The 22,569-nt window shown below is 53.6% G+C and overlaps 7 protein-coding genes across 7 annotated transcripts; 3 read left to right on the top strand and 4 right to left on the bottom strand.

Annotated features, from left to right (window-relative positions):
• Positions 1–763: 763 nt before the first annotated feature.
• Positions 764–3,903, bottom strand: GUITHDRAFT_144518 (hypothetical protein; the record flags this gene model as incomplete). Its single annotated transcript, XM_005824946.1, has 7 exons — positions 764–946; positions 1,058–1,615; positions 1,815–2,051; positions 2,245–2,403; positions 2,577–2,765; positions 2,966–3,112; positions 3,271–3,903. 7 exons carry the CDS (start codon positions 3,901–3,903, stop codon positions 764–766), a joined length of 2,106 nt encoding a protein of 701 aa, XP_005825003.1.
• A 584-nt stretch (positions 3,904–4,487) lies between these two features.
• Positions 4,488–5,779, top strand: GUITHDRAFT_115785 (hypothetical protein; the record flags this gene model as incomplete). Its single annotated transcript, XM_005824945.1, has 11 exons — positions 4,488–4,559; positions 4,609–4,655; positions 4,701–4,796; positions 4,846–4,996; positions 5,056–5,109; positions 5,156–5,221; positions 5,269–5,319; positions 5,370–5,449; positions 5,517–5,569; positions 5,617–5,675; positions 5,717–5,779. The coding sequence occupies 11 exons, from the start codon at positions 4,488–4,490 to the stop codon at positions 5,777–5,779; spliced, it is 792 nt and encodes a 263-aa protein (XP_005825002.1).
• A 198-nt stretch (positions 5,780–5,977) lies between these two features.
• Positions 5,978–7,644, bottom strand: GUITHDRAFT_115784 (hypothetical protein; the record flags this gene model as incomplete). Its single annotated transcript, XM_005824944.1, has 4 exons — positions 5,978–6,395; positions 6,474–6,854; positions 6,903–7,086; positions 7,137–7,644. The coding sequence occupies 4 exons, from the start codon at positions 7,642–7,644 to the stop codon at positions 5,978–5,980; spliced, it is 1,491 nt and encodes a 496-aa protein (XP_005825001.1).
• Positions 7,645–8,466: 822 nt separating this feature from the next.
• GUITHDRAFT_115783 (hypothetical protein) lies at positions 8,467–10,846 on the bottom strand (the record flags this gene model as incomplete). Its single annotated transcript, XM_005824943.1, has 7 exons — positions 8,467–9,312; positions 9,381–9,512; positions 9,571–9,634; positions 9,705–9,824; positions 9,875–9,932; positions 9,989–10,208; positions 10,259–10,846. The coding sequence occupies 7 exons, from the start codon at positions 10,844–10,846 to the stop codon at positions 8,467–8,469; spliced, it is 2,028 nt and encodes a 675-aa protein (XP_005825000.1).
• Positions 10,847–11,556: 710 nt separating this feature from the next.
• On the top strand, positions 11,557–14,876 carry GUITHDRAFT_115782 (hypothetical protein; the record flags this gene model as incomplete). Its single annotated transcript, XM_005824942.1, has 9 exons — positions 11,557–11,623; positions 11,851–12,475; positions 12,524–12,569; positions 12,622–12,684; positions 12,735–13,067; positions 13,206–13,385; positions 13,687–13,983; positions 14,192–14,577; positions 14,687–14,876. 9 exons carry the CDS (start codon positions 11,557–11,559, stop codon positions 14,874–14,876), a joined length of 2,187 nt encoding a protein of 728 aa, XP_005824999.1.
• A 237-nt stretch (positions 14,877–15,113) lies between these two features.
• GUITHDRAFT_115781 (hypothetical protein) lies at positions 15,114–18,411 on the bottom strand (the record flags this gene model as incomplete). The annotated part of the gene is made up of 9 exons (XM_005824941.1): positions 15,114–15,259; positions 15,304–15,368; positions 15,415–15,538; positions 15,587–15,699; positions 15,752–15,876; positions 15,993–16,564; positions 16,617–16,845; positions 16,906–18,317; positions 18,366–18,411. 9 exons carry the CDS (start codon positions 18,409–18,411, stop codon positions 15,114–15,116), a joined length of 2,832 nt encoding a protein of 943 aa, XP_005824998.1.
• Positions 18,412–20,449: 2,038 nt separating this feature from the next.
• On the top strand, positions 20,450–22,517 carry GUITHDRAFT_165302 (hypothetical protein; the record flags this gene model as incomplete). The annotated part of the gene is made up of 13 exons (XM_005824940.1): positions 20,450–20,651; positions 20,695–20,800; positions 20,853–20,932; positions 20,980–21,058; positions 21,103–21,182; positions 21,240–21,556; positions 21,617–21,673; positions 21,717–21,776; positions 21,824–21,910; positions 21,964–22,068; positions 22,122–22,199; positions 22,245–22,310; positions 22,361–22,517. The coding sequence occupies 13 exons, from the start codon at positions 20,450–20,452 to the stop codon at positions 22,439–22,441; spliced, it is 1,398 nt and encodes a 465-aa protein (XP_005824997.1). The 3' UTR covers positions 22,442–22,517.
• Positions 22,518–22,569: the final 52 nt, after the last annotated feature.

The raw sequence follows: 22,569 nt of genomic DNA, 5'->3' as shown, positions 1-22,569 counted from the left end.
CTCTGATCCACCTCCTTCCCTCTTCGACCATGCTCTCATTACATGTGACAGCTCATCCGCAATCAATTTGACAAATCTTCTATCGTTGCGTGCTATTCAAAGACGTCTTGATCTGTGCAGTTCAGAGGACGTGTTTTCCCCTCCTCCCCTTCCTCCCCTCAGCCTCTGCTCCGATCGCCTCTGCATGCAGCAGGAAAGGGAAGCGAAGTTGTGCCGAGCTCAGCGGTCAAGGCACAAGGAGGAGCAAAGACAAGGAGGGAACGGGAAGGGACTAGGAGCCTCGGGTTAGAGTTGCAAGAAGGTAAGAGAACTTTGTAGAGGAGGGGATGGAGGACGAGGACGAGGACGAGGACGAGGACGAGGACGAGGAAAGGGGGAAGGAGGGGGGGGGAGGGGGGCGATGCTCAGGTTGTGGCAGACGCCAAGAGCGGCTGCATCCTCATTAGCCGCATCCTCCCCGGCACTCCTGCGTATCTGTCGCGGGACGTGGAGGTCGGTGACGTGCTGCTGGAAGTAGACGGGAAGCAGATCCTGCCGGGGAGGACTGGACGATCGCTGGTTCCTCTCCCAACCATCGTTGAGATGTATGCACTCCTTGCTAGATTCTTTGCTGTCCCCACCGCTCCTCTCCTCTCCTCTCCTCTCCCCTCCCCTGCTCTGCTCTGCTCTGCTCTGCTCTCCCCTCCCCTCCTCTCCTCTCCTCTCCTCTGCTGTCCCCACCGCTCCTCTCCTCTGCTCTCCTCTGCTCTCCTCTCTCCTCATCTCAATTCAGGTGCAAAGGTCCTCCCAACACCGTCGTTGTCCTCAAACTCCTCAAAGGTCGTGGCCGATGGAGGATGGTGACGGCGACTATCACGAGATGACCACCACCACCACCACCACCACCACCACCACCACCACCACCACCACCACCACCACCACCACCACCAGGAACTTGTTCATATAGCTACTTTACAAATCGCGCTTAGGCAAGCAACTTTCATTTCCCACCGAGCTTGAACTTGAAGGGGTTGGACGACGAGAAACGTTGAGAGGGAAAGCCGCGAGCTCCGTTGACTTGCTTCTCATCGCTCGAGCTCGACCCGATGCTGGAACAGTCACCCAGCTTGTTCGCTTCCTTCCCTCCTCCCTCCTCCACCTCCTCTTCCTCCTCCTCGCTGCTGTCCACCTCCACCAGCGCTCGCTGCATCATCCTCGTATTGCGGAAGTTGAAGGAAGTCTTGGATGGTTTTGCTGCCTCCGGCTTCCTGGGCTTGAGCTGTTCTGCTCCCTTTTTGCCCTCCTCCTCCACCTCCACCTCCTCCTCCTCCTTCCTCTTCTTCTCATCCCCCTCCTTACTCCTCGCAAGCTCTGGGCGAGTCCCCCGTCCTCCCTCCTCCATCTCCTTGTCGCTCTCAGCTCCATGTTGAGCAGGAACCTCTCTCGTTACCTTAACCTCTTCCTCCGCCCCCCGAATCATCTTCAGCTTCTCCTGCTCTCTCCAGTCCATCCCTTCCTCCCTCCCCTCCTTCCCCTCCCCGGCTCTTTCTGCGTATCCTTTGTACTTCTGCGCCAGGGCCCTTGAAGCCTCTGACACTCGCGGGAGCTTGGGATGAAGCCTCGCCTCCTTCGTCTCCTGCGACGAGGGTCAGCAGAGAAAGAAGGGAAAGGAAGGGAAGGAGGAGGGGCGGAGATTGAGGGTGATCGGATAGGAGGAAGTTAGGTGATGGGGGAAGAGGAACGAGGCACAAGAGCAGACGTAAGAGGAGGAGGAGGAGCAGGAGGAGCAGGAGGAGCAGGAGCAGGAGGAGGAGCAGGAGCAGGAGCAGGCAGACCTCGAGCACTGAGAGCAGAAATTTGAAACCGTCGGACATGCCAGAGCGGTCAGTGATGCTGCCGTGGGGTCTCTTTGCAGGCTGGGAGGACGGGTGGTGCTTCCTCTTCTGTACGGTGAACATCCCCTTGTCTCCCCTCCATCCTCGGTCCCCATGTACTGCGATGCGGGGGGAAGCGAACGACATGAGGAAGCGATCGCCGTAGCCGTAGAGAGGATGCTTGACGTCCTTGAGGTCCTGCTGGAGGGTCACGAGAAGCAGGAGGAGAAAGTGGTGGTGGAAGGCGAGGGAGGGAGGGAGTGAGAGAGGGAGGCAGGCAGCGAGGGAGGGAGGGAGGGAGGCAGGGAAGGAGGGAGGCAGGGAGGGAGGCAGGGAGGGAGGCAGGGAGGGAGGGAGGCAGGCAGGCAGGCAGGCAGGGATCAGGCTCGACCTCTCTCATCCTGTGGAGCATCTCATCGTTGGTCCTCCTCATGTCTTTGATTCTCTTCCTCTCTGTCTCGATCTGCTTCTCCTCCTCTTCTCTGATCAAACTTCTGCTCTCCTCTATCCTCTTCCGCTGCTCTGACCTCTCCATATGCCTCCTTGCCACCTAACAGAACAAAATATCAGACAAGAGTTCTCTGCTCTTTCCTCTCGTCCTCTCTCCATCATCATCTCCATCATCATCTCCATCTCCATCATCATCATCATCATCATCATCATCATCATCATCATCATCATCATCATCATCATCATCATCATCATCATCATCATCATCATCACCGGAGACGAACTGAGTTCAGTAGCTGCTGCAGCTGCTGCAGCTGCAGCAGGTAGAAGCTCTTTCTTTGCACTCCCTCCCTCCTCCTCTCTGCGCGAGAATTGGAGCTGCTTCCTTGGCAAGTCCGGCAGAGACCCTCCATCGAAGCGATTGGCCTTGAAGAAAACTCCACCCTTGACCCGCGGGGTGATCTGGCAGGAGAGCTGTCAGAGGAGGAACAGGAGGCATAGACCATGGAGGTAGTGAAGCAGGAGCCCCAGCAACAGGAGGAGGAGGAGGAGGAGGAGGAGGAGGAGAGGAGGCGATGGTGGTAGTGGAGCAGCAGCAACAGAGGAGGAGAGGAGGAGGAGGAGGAGGAGCAGCAGCAGCAGCAGATGGTGGGGCTGTTCACCAGCTCAGCAGCAGGGGAGTAGGTGCCAGGTCCGATGTTAGAGTCGTTGATAAGATCCATTGGCTTCTCGTCGTAGCGAGGAAGCAGCGACACGCGGGAGATGTCGAACAAGCTCCTCCTCTTGATGGGAACGTGAAGCCACCATTCCTGATGGTGAAGATGAGATGAGAGCAGAGCAGAGCAGAGCAGAGCAGAGCAGAGCAAATGTGAACGAGAAGGAGATGGATAAATCAACAGGAGAACGTGGGAAGGGAGGGGAGGAGGAGGAGGAGGAGGAGGAGGAAGGGGGGGCGGGAAGCGACAACCTTGATATCGCTGACAGACTTGAAATGTTTGACAGGGTCGACAGTTCCGATCGGAACTATCAAGTGATTTCGTCTCGCTCCTCTTGCCCACTCTCGATCTCTCTTGCTGGTAGCTGGGAAGTAGAGCAACCATGGTCTCCCTTGCTGCTGCTCCTCATACACTCGCCTGTCCCTCCTGATCGTCTCCCTCACTTCCCCCCACACCCTTCTCGACACGTGTCCTCTGAAGACTCGCTGAATCAGCATGGCGCTGTCTTTGCGCTGTTTCAGCCCCTGTGACCAGTATGGCTCTTTGAGCAAGTCGGCGGCATCGTTGCGTGTCCTCTCCTCTTCCACAGAGCTGACAGAGAGGTCATGCTTGAGACTGACATCCATGCTGCTGTCTGCCTCGTGGTAACTTCTCCTCTTCCCTCCTCTCCCCGCCACTGTGCTTTTGACAACCAACTCTGACGAATCTCTCAGGGCGCGGTTCCGGGGAGCGTCGTGAGGTTCGCGTGCTTTCTTCTTGAGCTGTTCGTCTCCCGTTATCATGTCCCTCCCAAGCTCTCCCTTCGCTTCTCCTCTCCCCTCCTCCTCCTCCTCCTCCTCCTCCTCCTCCGCCTCCTCCTCGAAGTCTTCGTCATAAGTCGCCATCAGTCTTGGGGTCTTGCCACTTTCCGTTGAACGACTGTAAGTGTAAGTGAGGGGATGAGGGTTGCCGTCGGACAGGAGGGGTACTTTGACTGCGGGTTGAACCAGAAAAAGGCAGGGGTACTATCCGCATGAGTTGGATTCCACCGGAGGTGGGGTGATACAAGAGTCATTTGGAGGGGTGGTAAGTTGATTGGGTCTGAGGGGGGCTGTGGCCAAGAAAATCGAGAAAAATGGAGGGAAGCCGGAGAGGGCCCTTGAAGGAGGGAAATAGCGAAGATTGGGTGAGGAGGAGGAGGAGAGATGAGGAGAAAGATGTGGTAAGGATAGATGACGAGGGTAGAAGACAAGTGGAGAGAGTACAGAGAACATGGGAGCAAAGAGAAGGGGAGAAGGGAGGAGAACAGCAGCGAAGGGAAGCAAAAAGAACAGATCAGAAGAGTAAGGAGGTGATGGGAAATGAGAAGGAATGCCAGTCGAAGGATTATGACTGTAGGAGGGAACGAAATTGCTACCAAATATTCGAGTTTGTCCTAAATAAGAAATGAGCCGCAACCTGTTCGTCACTGACATTGGCTGTGTTGAAGATGGACGTAAAAGCAGCTATGAAGGCTCGCATGGCAGAGGCCAAGAGCAAACAGTCGCAGAAGATCGCTCAGGTAGAGATTCTACCGGACATCTCCAACTTTCTTGTCTCATTCCACACAGATCAAAGCATTGAAAGCTTCCATGTCTGCCTCGAACCCCCCCAGAAGGTCCTCCTTCCTCCTGCTCCCTTGCCAAGATGACTGTGTTTTCAGCTCCGAACCGAGCGGGAAGGTCAAGCCAACCAGTGCCCCAGCATCGCTTGCACCAGCTACAGAGAAAAAGAAGGAGGAAGAGGTCAAGAAGGCGAGGTGCTGACCCTCGCCAGTCGTCAATGTCGCTCACCGTCCCCTCTGACAGCGACAAGAAACAAGTGGAGGCTCCGGTGGAAGCGAAGCAGGCAGAGGAGCCCAGCAAGACTGTCGTGTCAGGTGTCGGCCTTCAGCTTGCGTACGGCGACTCAGATGAAGAGAGCGGGGGCGAGGAAGAGAACGTAGAGGAGGAAACCAAGGTCTGGCAATGGCGGAAGCTCTAAAACCCTGATTCCTCCTCACTGACTGCGGAGAGCAGGAGAATGAAGCAGCTTCCCTCCCCGTGGGGTTCTTCGATGACGCGTCTCAAGACGTACTCCTGCCATGGCAGGCCTCCTGATCGCTGATCCTGTTTCAAGGCCATAGCTCACAACAAGCCTCCCCCAAAGCCGGTGAACCTGGACGAAGAGTTCGCGGCCTTCCAGGTTGAGTTGCAGCCCATGAGGGGAAGAGGGTGAAGTCCAAGCAACAGGACGAGATTGAGGGCGATCTTGAGGCGCTGGATCAGGCAGAGGACGAGCAGGTGACGCCTTGACAGCCACGAGGCAAGTAGGTGAGCCAGTGGGTGTGCAGGTCAAGCAGCTTGTGGAGGAGCGCGACAAGGAAGACAAGGAGGAGCAGGAGGAAATGGCGACGAGAATAGATGAGCTCAAGTACGTCTGGGCCCTTCAACGACTCGTGCTGGACAAGTTCATTCTCGTCTGAAGTAGCTGGTCGCAGGAAGGCCCGAGAGCTTCTAAAGCAGCGTCGCACGATCGAATCGCAAGGAGACGGTAAGTCCGACCGGTGCAAGGACGTACGGGTCAACTTGTATCTGCAGTGTCCAAGAGGATGAAGCTGGATTCGACGTTGCAGAGTCTGGAGGACGAGGACGAAGAGGTGCGAGTAGAGACTCCTCTCAGCCACTGAGCCATGAGCAGGACGAGGAGGATGACCTTCTGGACTGGAGGAAGAAGGGCATGACCAACAAGACACTTTGGTAGAATGCCATGTGAAGTTTGCACGACAGCCGGGGAGCGAAGAGGACGTTTTCTTGCGCTTTCTCCTGAGCACTTTGTATTCTTTTGGAATGTTCTTACCCAGTAGTGAGTAACTTGTATAAGAAGAATCTTGAATGGAGAAGCTTGTTCATGATTCCTTATTTACTTTTTATGAATTATGTAAGAGCAGAGAAAGAACTTCTACATCATGAAGCCAGGGTACAACTCAGTCTCGCCGAGATGTTTGACCACCAGGCCTTTCGGGTCTTGAAAGCTTCCCTTCGACCAGTTTGTCTTGTTGGCTACATCTATCGCTGAGTGACGCCGCACTCCGTGGTTGCCCGAAAAGCTTGCATTGGGGAAGAGCTCCTCCTGGCCAAGATGGATCCTGCCAAGTGACGAGACCGGCACAGGAGAGTCAACGACAGCATTGTTCCGCTTCTTGATCGGTTCAGAGTAGGAGATGGACATGTGCCGCGTCTTCGAGATCTTCTGGGCGTCGACTGAGCTCTCAGGTTTCGTCTCCTTTGCTGATTCCTGACTGCCAAGGAGGGGGCCGAGCAGTTCGTCCTTGGACACAGACTCGTTTCCTCCGCCATTCCTTTGTCCCTTCACCGACCTGGACTGCATGTCAGCCTTCATGCTCAACATCATGACAGAACAATCTCGACAAACATGTCAACAGTGAAACACTCACCACGGCTCCAACTGAATACTGGCGAGAGCCTCTGTCAAGCTGGAAGACTTCAGCAGGGAGGAAGCTGCTCCGGTTGCGGTCTGGGGGGACTGTTTGATTGGTGTTCGGGGAAGGAGATCTGAATCTCGTCTATTTGTCAGGTTGATCAGCTCTTCTAAGTCCTTGTCCAGTTGATCGTCCAAATCAAAATTTCTCCTCGAGGGCAGGGAGGCCGCCTCCTCGGGGACAAAGGCCGCGAACTTCTGGGCAGCTTCGCTCGGAAAGTTGTCCGGATGAGGGTTCTGGCTCTTGTGTGAGGTGCTGGAGTTACTGGAGCCAAGAAGGGAGGCATTGAAGGAGGCCGACTCTTCGACGCGCGGATAATCCTCGAAAACCTTTGACCTGAAACGGGAAATCGCTCAGGCATACAAGGCTACCAGCAGAGCTCACCTCGTTTCTTCAACATGCCTCGCGATCTCTTTATTGTCATCACGATAATCCTGCAAGGCATTCACTCTGGGAGCAGAGCGATAGCTGAACTTTACATTCTCGACGGCCTCGTCCTCGTCAGCGGAATCATCTTCGGAAAAGCTTTCATCGTCGGATTCACTTCGCTTGGGTGTTGAGTATGACGCTGCAGTTCCTCGTGAGGAGACCGGGAGGAAAAGGAGAACACAAGTATACCTTCGCTGCCTCTATTCAGCGGAGAAACCATGGGAAATTGAGAGTGGGTGAACGACGCCGATATCAGATCCTGCTCCGAGACGAGGGGCGTCCCTTGCGACCCGCGCATCAAGTTCTCAGTGAGTGACGCGATGCAGAAGGTGGGGAACCATCCGTCTCTCTTCACTTTCTTGTCTTCTTTGAGCACGCACCCGAGAGACCATGCCCCATTCCCCGTTTGCACCTCCACAAGTTCGCCAACATCAAGAGAAATTTGATTCGGGGCTGTGGCCTTATGCGCAACTACCACCTTGGCCATGTGTGTGTGCATGCCAGCAATCTCCACGTCCATATCTGCTCGGCATGAAGTCTCCCCATCTTGCTGAAACTTGTCTTCGTCACCTCTGCGTGAACTGTACAAGGAGTCCCACAACATCCCCTGGCACGGCTTTCCTCCTTCATCAAAATCCTTGATCGAGTACGGCTTCCTCGCAACTTTCTCCTCCTCTTCACTCATCTTGCTCTCCATGGTTTCTTCCTTCTTCCCCTTCAATTCTGTTCAACCTTGTGGATCTCTTCGTCCTCCACGCCTCTGGTACATAAACTGCTACAAATTTTGCACGCCCACGATCGCTAGGTATCCCGCGCTCTTCACTCTCGCAGTGCCTCTTCTGCTCTCCCTAGCGCTCTCTCTCTCTCCAACTGACGCTCTCCTCTTCTGATCACTTTCTCTCTGTCCTCTTGCTCAAGACTCTCGTCGCCCTCGCCTCCTCCTTGGACCGCCGCATAAATAAACTTGAGCTGAGTCTTTTAAAATTCCCCGTTGTAAAATCTAAAACTGCTACTTCTACTAAAAACCCAAAATATGTTCACCGGGCCGAAGTGTCCTGGTACAAATGTCTAGATTCCGACTGTACTGATATCTTCCACGTTTTCTACTGTAAGTATATATATTGGTATAGATTTATTCATTTTATTATGGTACACCCATACAATTCAGAATTTATGCCCTCCTTAAAAAAAGGTCATTTGTAATATTCTTGTCGTGGATTTTACTATTAGTGTAAAAGAAAGAAAGTGGTCAAACGGGTAGCGAGCTGCCATGGCGCCGCTAGCAGGATTGGACGAGTTCTTTCGGAGTTGCGGGCCAGGAGGTTCCAAGCTGAACTTCGGAAGGAACCGGCAGTTGCCGTTTAGATGATAGCTTCTGCTCAGCGCTCCCGGCAGCGGCCCCAGCAAGCGGTCTGATGACCGTCTGATCGTCTGGAGTCCGAGGTTATCAGTCAGTGACATGATGCCGGCGCGGCAGGTGGCCCAGCAATGCCGCAGTCTTCGTTCAAGGTTCTCCTTCTCAGGGGCGGCGATCATGGCGGGAAGCCTGCTGCTGTTTAGCCAGGGTGCGCTCAGCGTCCTTGATGAGAGCAACGATGTCATTCTCGTCCTGAACCTCCTCGGAGGACCTGTACTTGTCCAGGGCCTCTTCCACCTCTACTCCAAACCACCCCCGAACGTCTTCAAAGAGGTAGTGCGTCAGGTTTTTAGCCTCCAGCTCTTCGTAGGTCTCGATTACTTCCTTAATGAAGTCCTGCGATTCTTGCTGATGCAGCTTCGTTGTGGGGTATCTGGAGAAATCGCCGGATTCCATCGCCAACTCGAGAGCCTCGCGCTTCGCAAGTGCCTCCTCCTGCTTCCTCTTCATCCTCGCCTCCGCCCCCTCACGCCACTTTCGCACTGCCTCCTCGTCCCCCATCATCCTCTCCCACGTCATGTCTTCAGGAGCAAACCCCGCCCTGTCACCCGGGAGCGTCCCGTTCTCATCAGCTCTCATCTGTCTCCGCAGGTAGTCCCTCGTCTGAAATCGTCCGCTGTCGTCCGCCATCATCTCTGCCGTCTTTCCCAGACTGTCCCTCGCCCAAAGGTCGATACCCCTCGCAACAAGGCGACGAGCGACTGCTAAGGACCCCTGGTCCCTCCAGTCTCCTCCCACGCGGGGGACGAAGGTAAAAGAGATGTCCGAAGCGTTCATGTCACTCACTTTGGGAAGGTTGGCTGTGAAGGCGATCGGTATATCCACCACGTAGTTCCCACCTTTCTCAGCGCATCTGTGCAGAGCTGTCTGACCGTGCAAGTTCGTCGCGTTCACGTCAGCGCCGTGTTTCAGAAGCAGGTTCACAAGGTTCAACCATCCGGCTTGCGCCTGACGTGAGATCGTCAGCACTTGGTGTCTCTGCCTGTGCAGAACGAGCACGTGAGCTCATGTCTTACCGCGCAATGCAACGCCGTCATGTTGAGATTTTCAGGAATTTGCGCATTCACTTGGGCCCCAGATTGCAGGATTTTCTCTGCCAAGGTCGCGTTTCCCTCCAGACACGCCTTGCTCAGAAGAAAATCCAAGTCCTGCAGAAGGATACATTGTAAGAGCAAGACTCATAGTCATCCAATGTATCCTGCTCACCCCATCTCTCTCCGCTGTCTTCATCTTCTCAACGAAGAGTAGACGCGACAGAGGCAGACATGGCCTGCGGATGCTGCTCGAGTATCCTTCCCCGTCAGAGATCCAACTGAGTGAGGAGTATCGAGTACCTGTACCATTGTCTTCTTGAGCTCACCCGACGTTTGAGCAAGTGAAGGGCCTCGTTCAAGTCTCTTGCCTCGCCATCCCAACACATGTCCTCCGCCTGTTGCATCAGCCAGTCGCGCTGAATGTGCCTGTTTTCCAGGCTCGTGACTTGCAGGAGGAGGAGAAAGGAGGGCAGGACCGTTCGATCTTCTTGAAGGGGTTGGTCGGTTTCTCTTTTCCTATGTGATAAGGAAGCTCTGCGAGGGGAGCATGAATCAACAGCAGCCCGATAACAGGAAGGAGGGAAACGCACGAGGAGTTACGTTCTTTGCTGACGCAAGGTAGAACAGATCTTCTTCCGACTTCACAAGGACAAACGTGTCATTCTTGAGGCGAATCAGTCTTGCCATCTTTCCATTCCTCAATGGGATATGACAGGTCTTCAACACGATGTAAAAGTATTCCTTCTCGCCATTGGTCTCCTTGGAGTAGGCAAAGATGTAAGGTGTGTCGAGCCTTTGCTGAATTCCATCCTGAACTCAACCTGTCCATCAGTGCACTGGAGGAAAATATAGTTCAAGACCTGCTCGATCGATGGGTCTATCCTCACGTCATCATCCGGCATGCCAGCAGCGGCCTGCAATCGTTGGTAGGTCACCTGCATGGTGTTCCTTGGATTCATGAGTAGTCGCTCTGATTTCGAGAAAATTCTCCGGTTCAGTGCTGCGACCTCCTTTGCTACAGCATTTTCTCTTTCTTCTATTGCACGCGACAAGATGAACGGTTGGCTCTCGACTTCACGATCCTTCTCAAAAATCTGATGGGATGATACCTGCGAACTGTCCTCACCCAAACATCGAGCTAGTTTCTCATTCTGCTCCTTCAAGGCCTCAGCAAGGGTGTATGCATCGTCCCAACGTTGTGCTGCCACCAATTTCTCCAGCTTCTGCTTCATCCTACTCAGCTTGAACGTCTGCTCCTGCACTAGCCCCCCGGGGTTGTATCCTCCTCGAAGTCTCTGCAGACAGCATGCAGGACTTCCCTCCATCGAGCTCCACAAGCCAGGACGTCCAGGAAGAAGCATGGCGCTCGTGCCTTCGCCATCAGCTTCTTCGCATCCTCGCAGCAGCGCCATCGCCATCGCCATCGCCATCGCCATCGCCATCCTCATTCCGACGAGATGAGCCCCAACACGATGGCAACCCTCATCCCCGCTTCACGGACCGGTCGGACGGACTCACTCTGGGACTCACTGGGCCTGCGGACTCACTGGCCGGGCCCAGGTCCGATCACCGGGCCCGGCCCGGCCGCCCAGGCGGCCCGGGCACCGTCACACGGCGCGCCCAGTGCGGCCGCTGCCCCCCGGCGGCGGGTGGCCCGGCGGGGCGGGTGCCGCCGGGGTGGCCCTGATACTGACTCGAGTACGGTCGCCGCGGGCCGCGCCGACGTTTGACTGACTCTTTAACTTAACTTTCGGAATAAAGTTCACGCCCCCGTTGCTCCGGGCTCGGAGGCTACGGTGACCGCGGCCACTGCGGGGCGGGCCGCCGGGCCGACTGACCTTCAGTGACTCACTCGACGCGTTGCCAAGTTGTCTGACGGTCACACGTTTGTAGTTCTTTACTCAAAGTTTTAAGTCAAGTAGTAGTGGGCCTCCGACAGTCATCTTATTGGTTGTTACAAGAGAGGGTAGGGGTGGTGGTACTACCGGTCCATTTACGCAACAAAAGAGGATATATATACCGGTATGAATCAGCACAAACACCCACCAGGTCCACGTACACTGGTGCAAGGGACCCAGAGGGTATCGCACGTGCGAAAATGCCTGGAGTGCCAGCCGAAGGAGGGTGGGGAGGAGCGGGAAGGACGCTCGGGATTCAGATGGAAGGGTTCAGCGAGGAAGAGATCGCAAGAGCTGTTGACTTCTGCGACAACGACAAGATCAAGAGTGAGTGACCGTCACTTCTCGCATGACCGGTTGCTTGTTCATTGTGGTTTGTGGTGGGGACACTTGTTGTATGTTTGTTAGTTGCGTGAGAGAAGGACGTGGAGGGGAGGAAAAGACTGTCTTCCGAGTTGTCACATAGCATCTCTTGACTGTTCGATCATTCCCTGCTCCTGTTTGCTCGCTAGTTTTGCCGTCGTGTCGGTCGATTGCTGACCTAGCGCGTGCAGCCATCAAGTACTTACAGAAGATGAAGAGCAAGAGCGGAGCCACAAGTTGGAAGTCTCAGCTCGAGGCGAAGATGCAAGAAATCGACCCCAAGATCCGCGAGCTGTGCAAGAAGCTCCTGGCCTACGACAACGTTCCCACCAAGCAGAAGGCGTTTGTCAACTTCGCCAAGAACTCTCTTGCGTTGCAGCGCCAGCCTCAGCTGGCCGAGAAGATGTGGGAAGTTGTTGGAGATCTGCTGAAGAAACCGACAGCTCAGCCGCAATCTGCAGCTGAAAAGGAGGAGAAGGAGGACGATGAGGTGAAGGAGAAGAAGGAGAAGAAGGAGAAGAAGAAGAAGGAGTCAGAGGCCGTGGAGGAGGAAGAGGATGGAGAGAAGGAGAAGAAGAAGAAGAAGAAGAAGGACAAGAAGAAGGACGAGGACTCTTCCAAGTCTGATGAAGATGTCGAGGAAGAAACAAAGAGCAAGAAATCCAAGTCCGAAAAGAACGACGATGAGGACGACAGCAGCAGCAGCAAGAAGAAGAAGAAGGAAAAGAAGAAGGAGGCGAAGGAGAGCAAGACAGACGACATGGAGCTTGATGAAGACGATGAAAAGAGCAAGAAGAAGCCAAAGAAGAAGGACGAGTAAGCTTGCGCTCCTGGCAAGAGTTTCGCCCTCACGAACTTGTCTAGGAAGGAGAAGGGAAAGAGCAAGGAGGAGGAGCAGGAGGAAGAGGAGGTACAGCGCTGCTTGCAGACGATGATGAGCGAGTGTTGACGGATTTCAGCAGGACGAGGAGATGGAAGACAAGAAGAAGAAGAAGAAAGACAAGAAGAGGAAGCGCGAGGAAAAGGTGAGAGCGCGGTTGGAGAGGAGAGAAGATGATTTGACCCGGAGATTCAGGAGGAGGAGGAGGAAACGAAGAAGGAGAAATCAAGTGAAGAAGGAGATGGAAAGAAGAAGAAGAAGAAGAAGCAAGAAGCTAAGGAGGAGGAGAAGGAGGAGAAGGAGGAGGAGGAGGAGGAGAAGCCCCGCAAGACCAGCGGCTTCGACTTCTATAAGGAGAAGAAGGGAGTGAAGAAGATGGGGAAGGAAGAGGTCGATTCTTTCCGAGAATCTGTCAATCTGAAGGTTGAGAACTGCGATCTCAATCCCATCCTCTCCTTCGACAACCTCCCTGTCATCCCCGAACTCCTTGAGTGCTGCGCCAAGTTCGACAAGCCCACTGCTATCCAGGTAACGCTCCTCCTCTCCCCTTGTAAGGCTCCTACCTGCTCTACCTCCTCCTGATCACTCTTTCTCTTATCCCATTCTCCTCCTGTTTTTCATCCTTCTCCTTCCCTTTCTTCGCGCTCGTTTCTCATCCACATCTAGTCTCAGTGCTGGCCTGTCTGTCTTTCTGGTCGCGATCTCGTCGGCATCGCAGCCACTGGCTCCGGCAAAACTCTCGCCTTCGGTCTCCCGGGCTTGACCCACATCCTCTCCCTCCACCAAGCCAAAGCCCCCCACACTTCTATGCTCGTCCTCGCCCCAACCCGCGAGCTCGCCATGCAGGTCTTCACCATCCCTTCCCGTACTCTACACCTCCGCTCGTCCTTCCTCCTCGCCTTCTCTTGATTTCTCTCCTCGTCCTGCTTCCTCCTCCTCTTCCCCCTTCTCCTCCTTTGCTTCTCTCATCGCTTACTCAGAGTGCTGTCGTCCTTGAATCTGCGGGGAAGCCGCTGGGTATCAAGACCGTCTGCATCTACGGAGGAGCCCCGAAGCCCGAGCAGAAGAAGCAGCTCAAGGGCGGAGCGCAGGCGAGGCAGCAGCAGAGGCAACGCAGCTGGCGAGGTCTGATTGGATGTCTGCGCAGGTCCTGGTGGCAACTCCTGGCCGCCTGCTGGACTTTATGGACGAGGGTGTCATCGAGCTGGGAAAGGTCACGTTCCTCGTGCTGGACGAGGCAGACAGGATGGTGGACGTTGGGTTCGAGAAGGAGGTGAGAAAGATCATCGGAGCCTGCGCGAAGAAACGCCAGACGGTCATGTACTCAGCTACCTGGCCCCAGAGCATCCAGAAGATCGCAGCTGAGTTCCTGTCCAACCCTGCCAGAGTGACGGTCGGGTCGGAGGACCTCGCGGCCAATCACAGGGTGAAGCAGATCGTCGAGGTCAGAGCCTCCCCCTCCTCGTCCTCGTCTCTCCCTCTCCCCTTCCGCCCTCCTTCCCCTCTTCCTCCCCCACTCGTTCAGCTTGTCTTCCTCAATCACCTTGTCCTCCCCCTCCTCCCTTCATCTCCGTTCTCTTCTACACTCTTCCACATCTCTCCCCTCTCCTCGTCCCTTGCTCCTCCCCTCAGCTCACTCTGACGTCGGGCAGGTGTTGGAGCCGGCAGCCAAGGACAGGCGGCTGCTGGAGGTCCTCAAGAAGTACCACAGCGGCAAGAACCGCATCATCATCTTCGCCCTGTACAAAAAGGAGTGCGACCGCGTCCACTCCCTCGTGGAGTCCAAGACGAGCTTTAAGGTCGGGGCCATCCATGGCGACAGGGGGCAGGAGGCTCGCACGGCAGCGATCGAGGCCTTCAAGGCCGGTACAGTGCCTCTGCTCATTGCCACGGACGTTGCTGCTCGAGGGCTCGACATCCCCGACGTCGAGTACGTGATCAACTACACGTTCCCGCTCACGACCGAGGACTACGTGCATCGCATCGGTCGAACGGGACGAGCAGGGAAGGAAGGCGTCTCCCACACCTTCTTTACCAGGTTCCTCCTCGTCCCCTCCCTGCCCTCTGCCGTCTTTGCGCTGCTCTTCCTCCGCCTCCCTCCTCTACTTGTTCTTGTCTCCTTGCACTTCTCGCTCACAGGTCTGCAGCTTCGACAAGGCAAGAGCCGGCGAGCTCTGCAACGTCCTGAGGGAGGCCGGACAGGAAGTGCCCGAGGCTCTCACCAAGTTCGGTACGCACGTGAAGAAGAAGGAGCACAAGCTGTTCGGCGCGCACTTCAAGGATGTCGACCTGAACCAGAAAGCGACCAAGATGAAGTTTGACTCTGACTCAGAGTAAGACTGACCTGCTCCGCCGCCGCCTCTCCTGCTCTCTCCTTATTCTTCCTTTCGCTCCATGTCGCGTGTACAATCGCTCGAGCTGTTAATAAAGCCCGCGAACTCAGCGCCACCGCTCAAACCAAGCAAGATCGACCGATTGCCTTCTTACTGCTAGTATTCATCTCCTGTACATAAATGCTACATGCTATGCCAGCCGCCGCCCACCAGTCCCTCCAGCTCCGCATCTGACCGACCATCACTTGCCTCTGGAAGGCTTGACGCTGCTCATGCTCGGAGGGTCTGCGGCTGGCTTCTTGTGAGCGTCTGTCGCAGGGGACTTGCCCTCATCACCTCGCTCCCGCAGGCTGCTCATTCTCCGCCACTCCACGTGGACGGGCTTGCCTGGAGGGGCAGCATGAGCTCAGGGGGCGATGAGGAGAAGGTACCATTGTTATCAAGACAAGCCTCAGGCTCATCGTAACGCACTTGGAACATCATCTTGTTGGTGCTCCTACGCACGAGACGTCACTGACTTCGCCTCGCACAAGCAGATTTACCTCTTCCTCTTGATCGCCTCAATCGTCCCGTCAAACCACTGACCGAACGAGGTCAAGGCCACAACTTTGCGTTCTAGCTGGCACTCCTCCTGGTTTGAGAACGCTTTCGATCTCGGCCGCATGTCTGCAGGTATCATGTGACCAAGCAACGCGCTAGCAGTCAGGATGTTACCTGCGCTGCCCTGCACAACCCATTCGTCCATCTCTTCGAACCCGATGAATCTCACCAGCATTTCTACTTTGCCGTTGTCCCTCGTTCGCTTCGCCAAGATCTCTGCATCCCACCTGGCAGTGCCATCCATGAGTCTCGAACCACGGGTGAGAAAACAACAACAACCATGCTCGTCCGTTAGTGTCAGAGCGGATCTCTATCTCTTCTCCCACTGCTGGCCATGGAATCACAGTCCCAGACTCATGACTAGAATTCTCTTGCTTCTCCTTCCTTCCTTTCTTCGAAGAAGCCTGCCGATAACAAGTTAAAAAGGTCGGTCAAACAAAGAACTAAGTGAATAATGATGCATTTGGGCAAAAACAGAAACCTTTCGACAAAACACGAACATTCAACAGCTCAGCAGTACCTCACTCTTGCGAGATGATTTGTCTGAGCTGTTATTACTATGGGTCTGTGAACCGTTCGAATTCCTTGCCGGGTTTTTGATCGGAGAGAGCTCTTTGTCGTCAAGTTCTGCAATGCAAAACATGGGATCAGACCCTCGCTCATCGTTCGAGCGTCGTTTCATATTGCGATTCAATGATGAGTTCTTGGCTGGTCGTTGAGATCCTTCGTAAGAATCCTGCCGATCTGATGCATGCTTGTTGGACTCCACCACATTGCTGTCGCTCCGCCTTGACATGCTCTCTGATTGATTCTTACTGGCAGATTGTCGAGTCTCCAATCCAATGGATTCCCCTTCATGTATATTGTGCGATTGATTCAATCTATGATTTTCCTTCTGAATTACTGACTTATCCACACCACCTTTTTCTATTCCTGTTGCATCTTGATTTTTCTCGTGACTATCATCCTTGGTCCCTTCTGGTGCTTTCGTCGCAGCAGTGGATTTGTTTGAAGAGTTTTCTGAACTCTCAGTGTCGTCCCTGCTTTCTTTGCTGGATCTTGCAGCGGAAGTTACGTTATCATCCAAAGTTCCTGTTGACAAAGGAATCAGAAGGATTGAACGATCCAGTCAGCTTCAAGCTACCTGAGCCTGAGACACCCACATGCACCTGGGGGGGTTCTGGTTTCTGCGTTGGTATAAGCGTAGTTTCCGACGTTGAGTCCGAAAGATTCTCTGCCGTGACAACCTTTGGTGTGTCCAACACTTCCCTATCCTTAACTTCATATGTTGAAGGTTTCATTTCGTTATCAGCATTTGGTATGATTTTCGTGCAATCGCCAACCGGTGGAAACTTATCCCTTGAACTTGAGTGCTGCCACATAAGTGTTACTATCACGGCAACAGAACACGCAGGAAAGAGACAATAAAACACCTTGAGAACTTCCTCCACAGAGACACAAACTTCTCCTTGGGGTCCAACGAAACAAGTACCATCAGCCAACGGAATTGGAATCCATCCGCGTGGAAGATTTTTGTGGTCTTCACATACAAGCAACACTTCCACATAGTCGTTGGGGAGTGCAAGCCTCAACCTGTCATTCAATGCCAATTGATACTGATCATCAAAGAAGACGATCTCGTAAAGTCCTGGCACATCATCATACTGTTCCGGCACTCCGGAGACTATTGCAAGTGCTTTTGTATCGTCGTCTAGCAACACTTCAACTAATGTGCCAACAGTAATGTGCGTATCATCAGAGTCGGTAAATGTACCAGCCACGCTTTCTGCTGGTTCATCTTGTTTGTGAAAACTGTCATCGTGATTGGGTGATTCCTTGACATCCACACAATCTTCATCATCCTGCTCATCGTCTTCCTCTCCCTTACCCACTCCTTCAGATGTAAAGATTTCAAACTGCTCGTTGTCACTGTTCTCAGTCTGGTATTCCTCGTCATCCTGATTGCCAGAGGATCCATCAGGAGTATCGACCGAAGCATTCGATGAGCCCTTCTGGGACGATCTAACCCGGATCCGCTTGCGGGGAACAAACCGCTTTCGTCTACTGTTCTTACGTTTCTTCTGACCTTGTAGAGTTTCATCGTCTGACGGAACCTCCTTCGCCGCTGACTCTACTGATTCTGCTTCATGTCCTGGTCGTTCAACAGCCCAAAGCTTGTGAACTGCATTCCAATCTATCGCCTCCAACTCAAGCTGTTGTGTCAATTTGATGGAAAAGGACGCATCATCGCAAGTTTCGCAGTCAGAGACAAATTTCTGTCTTCTTTCTGCATTCCAGCTGGGATCAAAAACCTCGGATCGTAGTTGTCGGTAAAGCCAGAGCAGCTGTCGAGTAGCTTCTGAGAAGGAAGCGCAGCTTCTGCACTTTTCTGTGAATTTGTCCCACAACTTCAAATCCTTGCGCAGCACTGCTCTGTAAGGCAACCGGTCTGATAGATCTAGCACAATAGCTGCAACAATGCGAGGCGTTGTTTTGTCAATTGGCCGGCAAAGGGGAGATGCATGGAAATGTTTTTCCAGCACCCTAGTAAGCTTTTCTCTCCCACCCTTCCCTCTCTCAACGATCGACTTGCATGAAGGACACACTGCATATCCTCTCTTCGCGTTCCTCTTCACACCCGAACTGTCGTTAGCGTCATGTTCCTCCGCATCCAGGAGGCCATCGGCATTCTCCTCTGGATCTTTGCACGACCATCCCTCAAGATCTGAGCACACGAAAGTTGCGTTAGAGTCTAAAGAATAGTCCTGTTTCAGCCTCCGCCATTTGGAACACAAATCGCACTGAGCCCATAGTTGCCTATGTGCTGATATTTCGGTGTCTTTCGCTAAAATCATGTTAGCAGTCTCCAATTTCCTTCTCTTTCGTATTCTACCTATTTTCGAAGATTTGCTTTTTTTGCGTTTTGAATCTTTTCTCATGTTCCCTTCAAAATTGTTGCCGTCATTACTGGTGCTGTTTTTGGGTCCCCCATCAGTGAATGATGTTTGCTCTATGGCGATCTCATGCAAATCAAAAACTGTGCCTCCTTCTTCCGGCGAGGTACTGCTAGGGTTATCCTTTTCATCACCCTTGCCTTCAGACATTCTTCCAAATATCACTGGGTTGCAACTGGACAGCTAGATTCTATCAGATTCGTCAAGCTAGTATGCCAGATCGCCTTCAGAGTAACCGTGGTATTCAAATGGACCTCTTTGCAGACCGTGAAAGCTTCACCGGGTATCCTCAAGGAGCATTCTGCCAGGAGGAGCGGGAAGGCACTTAGAACGACTGCATGGAGGAAGCAGAGGGCTAAGAGAGCGGGAGCATGTGCGGAAGGCTACGACAGGACGACGCGAGCCGCCGAGGACGCACCATTAGCGAAGTCTCACTCAGGTAAGGAGCGAAGAAACCAGGGAGCAAGGGGGGTGGTTTGGTGTAGGGGTGGATCGAAAATATGCTTGCAATCGGGGGTAGGGGTGTCATAGCCCAGTTCTATTCTACGGGTAGGGGTGAAGTCGAGCAGGGGTAGTCACAAGAATCGGAGGTAGTTTGTGGGGCACGGGGTGGGATGCTTCAAATTTTGAGCGGATGAAGGGGTGGGGGTAGAAGTGGGGATGGAGGCACTCAAGGGGTGGTACGCCTGTTGAATATCTGATTCGGATAGGGGTGGCATGCACGGTAAAGTGGAGGTAGTAGGGGTAAAATGTAAGTGGGTGGTTTGACCCTTGGACCTGGTGAAGTAGGGTAGGGTAGGTGGAAGAGTGGTCAAAGGATAGGGTAGTGTGCTGAATTCAAGACGCTAGAACTAGCGCCAAATAGAGGGTAGTAGATTCTGCTTCTAGGAGGGTGGGGTAGTAAGATTGTTCCCGGTGGGTTGAGGGGTGGAGGTACCAATTGTTGCGATCGAGACAGGGTGGGGATGAAGATCTGTTTTCAAAAGGTAAAGGGGGGGTGGGTCTAGCCTGAAACGGAGGCTGCTTGCCTGAGTCAAAGAGGGGGGTGGGGTGATGGAAACACCGGTGCGCTTGAGTGAAATCATGATCAAATGTTCAATAACCCCTACCCCCATTTGAGTGACATGATTGGTTGATGGATGTGGGGTACGTGTATTCATTGGGTGGGGGTAGGTGGATGTCCAACACCAAGGTCGTGAATTTGAAAAAGGACCCACCCTGTTTGGAAGCCATTTCATGTTCACCACCCCATCAAATCCCTAATGCTACCCCAATTTCTAGGCTTCAAAAATCCCGTGATGCTAGATGACCCGCTGATGATTCATATATCAAATATATTTTGAATATTTCAAATTTGTTAATACATATTGGGACACCTCCACCAAATTTCCTTAACAAACAGTGAACTTGTTTACTCATCTTTATTGAGCAAAAATACCTTCAATAACTGAATTCTAAAATGAGTTTTATATCCATGTTGACTATCTTTTACAACTTTGTACGAGGCCTGGAATGGTGTACTAGCGCCCCGTTCTCGGTCAGTTCTCCGTCACCTGGTCTGTTTGGCGACGAGGAATCGCCAGGAGAGGGAGGAGAGGGAGGGAGACGAGGGAGAGAACAGCAAGGAAGAGCAGTGGAGAAAGCAAGCGGGAAACAGAGCCACGGCTTTTACTGCGGGGAGGGCAACAGTCGAGAATTTTGTAGGAACTTACGAAGCAGGACAGGAGACCATGAGCGTTAAGTTTGCAATGTGTGGCATTTTCTTAAGCCTTTTGCTTCAAAAAAGTTCGACGATACAACAAGACTCAATCTCCTGCTTCGTCTTCACGCCACTCTTGACTCCTCGTATAGGCATCAATGTGAGTTGTAGTTCTCGTAGTTCGTAGTTTTTCTGGCAGAAGCGATTCACACTGTGCGACAGGGGATAAAATTGCGTTGTGGTCCAAGTAAGAGGAAAGTGTTGACGAACGTGTGTTTGTAAACAAATGTTTGATTCGGCCTGGGCTGATGAGTTGGTTGAAAGATGGTGGGAGAGGCTTCGAGGGTCTCAAGATCGGAGTACTTGGAGGTGCTAGGAAGAGGAATGGGAGCACTGGTGACCCACAGAGGAGGGAGAAATCGAATGACCTCTGAGCAGTTCCTGGCTCCTCAAGGCGCCGAGGCACAGGGCGAGAGGAAGAGACGAACCAGCAAGCTCGTTCAAACCACGTTGGAATCTCGACCAGGTGACCCGCTATCTGGCGTGCAGCCAACCTGACTCATGAGCAGAGCATCGACTGCATTATAATCCAGCGGGGAATCATACCCCGATCGCGGTTGTGATGATTGCTGGAGGCTTCATGATCCCTTCGTTCCAGTACGACAGCTATGCGAAGTGACGAGCCTTCGTTTGTGGTTACTCCGCTCATGATACCGGATGTCTTCAGGGCTTTACAGCAGCTGGGTTACGCGGTCAGACTGTTCGAGGATGGGAGCACGATTGTAGATCCCAAGACGATCAAAGAAGGTAGAGGACAGGGCGAACGAGGCAGCCTCACAAGGCTAGGGCCGCAGGTGTTAGCGATCTTATCCGGGAGACGAAGAAGGCCTTGCAGTACGAGCAGGAGCTCTCCTTCATTAGGGAATCTGACAGGTGGTTTGCTGCTTGTCGTCTGCAGTGGTTGAAACATCTCCGAGATATGAGAAAGTTGGAATCAGCAGCAGCAGCACCAGCACCAGCAGCACCAGCAGCAGCAGCAGCAGCAGCATCCGAGGAGGTATTTCTTTGCATTCGCCGTGGACCGTGTTTGGATTGGTTCTGAAGTCAGGGGTAGGTGCTGGGACATCGGGCTCGAGCTCTAGGCGATTCATCCGGCAGATCATGCGGGCGGAAAGAGACTCTGTAGCAGCCTTAGAGAGCAACGAGCTCCTGACAGCTGCAGGCAAAATTCCTCGCTCATCGTCCGCTGCATCGGCAGCGGTCAAACTTCAACCAGCAGGTGTCAGTCCCGTCAGCCCGGCGTCAGCTGAGGGCGTCACCCCGCCACCCATTGTGTCGGACATGGCTGAGCTGGATCAAGAGCTTCCTGTCATCTTCGTGGGTCACTCACGAGGAGCTAAGCTCGCGATTGGAGCAGCGAGCGCCTTCAAGGTGAGGCAGAGCTCTCGTTTCCAGGCACTGAACCGTTGGCTCTCCAAATCCGGACCGAAGGGCCGAGTTGGAGCTCTTGTCCTCTTCGACCCCGTCGACAGCACCAACTATGAACCTGTAGGACTATCCTCCTTCTCCCTCTCACTGACTGGCCGTCCAGGACACCATGCTACCTCTCCTCACAAACTTGCGAGTCCCCGTCGCCATCGTCGGGGCTCAGGTGCGTCCACAAGCTAAGAATGGAAGAGAGTGATCGTGTCTCTACAGGCGGATGAAGGGATGTGTGCACCGTACGGAGCCAACTATGTAGCTTTCTACTCGGCTTTGGAGAAGTCGGGAGCGCCAAGACTTCTTGTACGCAGTGGAGGAGTTGAAGGAGCTGGGAACCGTGCTGAATGTGCCTGCAGGCTACCTTACCTCACGCTGGGCATACTCAACTGCTGGATGTGCGCGATGCTCTCCTGGTCGACCCTTGCGCTGCTGGTTCAGACGACGATGCGTTCGTGCGACAGGTCTGGTCTTGCAGCTTTCTCTACCTTGCCTCCTCAAATTTTGCCTGCGGTAGGTGTGTCTCGGGACCATGGTGTCTTGGATCGAGTGCTGGTGCTCCTCCTCAGCTTCCGCCTTGTCCGTCAGAGAGATGGTTCGATCTAGCTTCTGCTCGCTCCGTCCAACTCTGGTCCTACAGCAGGCCTTTCAAGAATCCAAGCACGCGCGGAGCAAGGTCGAGCTGTGGGCATCGTTGGCGGACAAGGTGAGAGGACGAACTCTTGAGGGCCCGACTGAAGTCGCTTGGACACTTAGGTGAAACGGGACAATCTTGTTGAGATCCTCCGGCAAACACCCTGGGGAGCTCAAGTTGACTGGACGTCCTCAGGCTTGTAGAGTATCCGCCAACAGGCTCGCAGCCTACATACAAACAGTGACTTTGAGACTCGTTACTGATCAAAGTTCTTAACGGTAATCCGAGGGCATCCTGAGGGTCACTGGGTGGGTGATCACTGTGCCCATCC

Source organism: Guillardia theta (genome assembly GCF_000315625.1).
Source record: "Guillardia theta CCMP2712 unplaced genomic scaffold GUITHscaffold_88, whole genome shotgun sequence".
In the NCBI taxonomy this organism is placed as follows: domain Eukaryota; class Cryptophyceae; order Pyrenomonadales; family Geminigeraceae; genus Guillardia; species Guillardia theta.
Note: the sequence above shows the minus strand (reverse complement) of the source record. Positions and strands in the feature narration are given on the sequence as shown.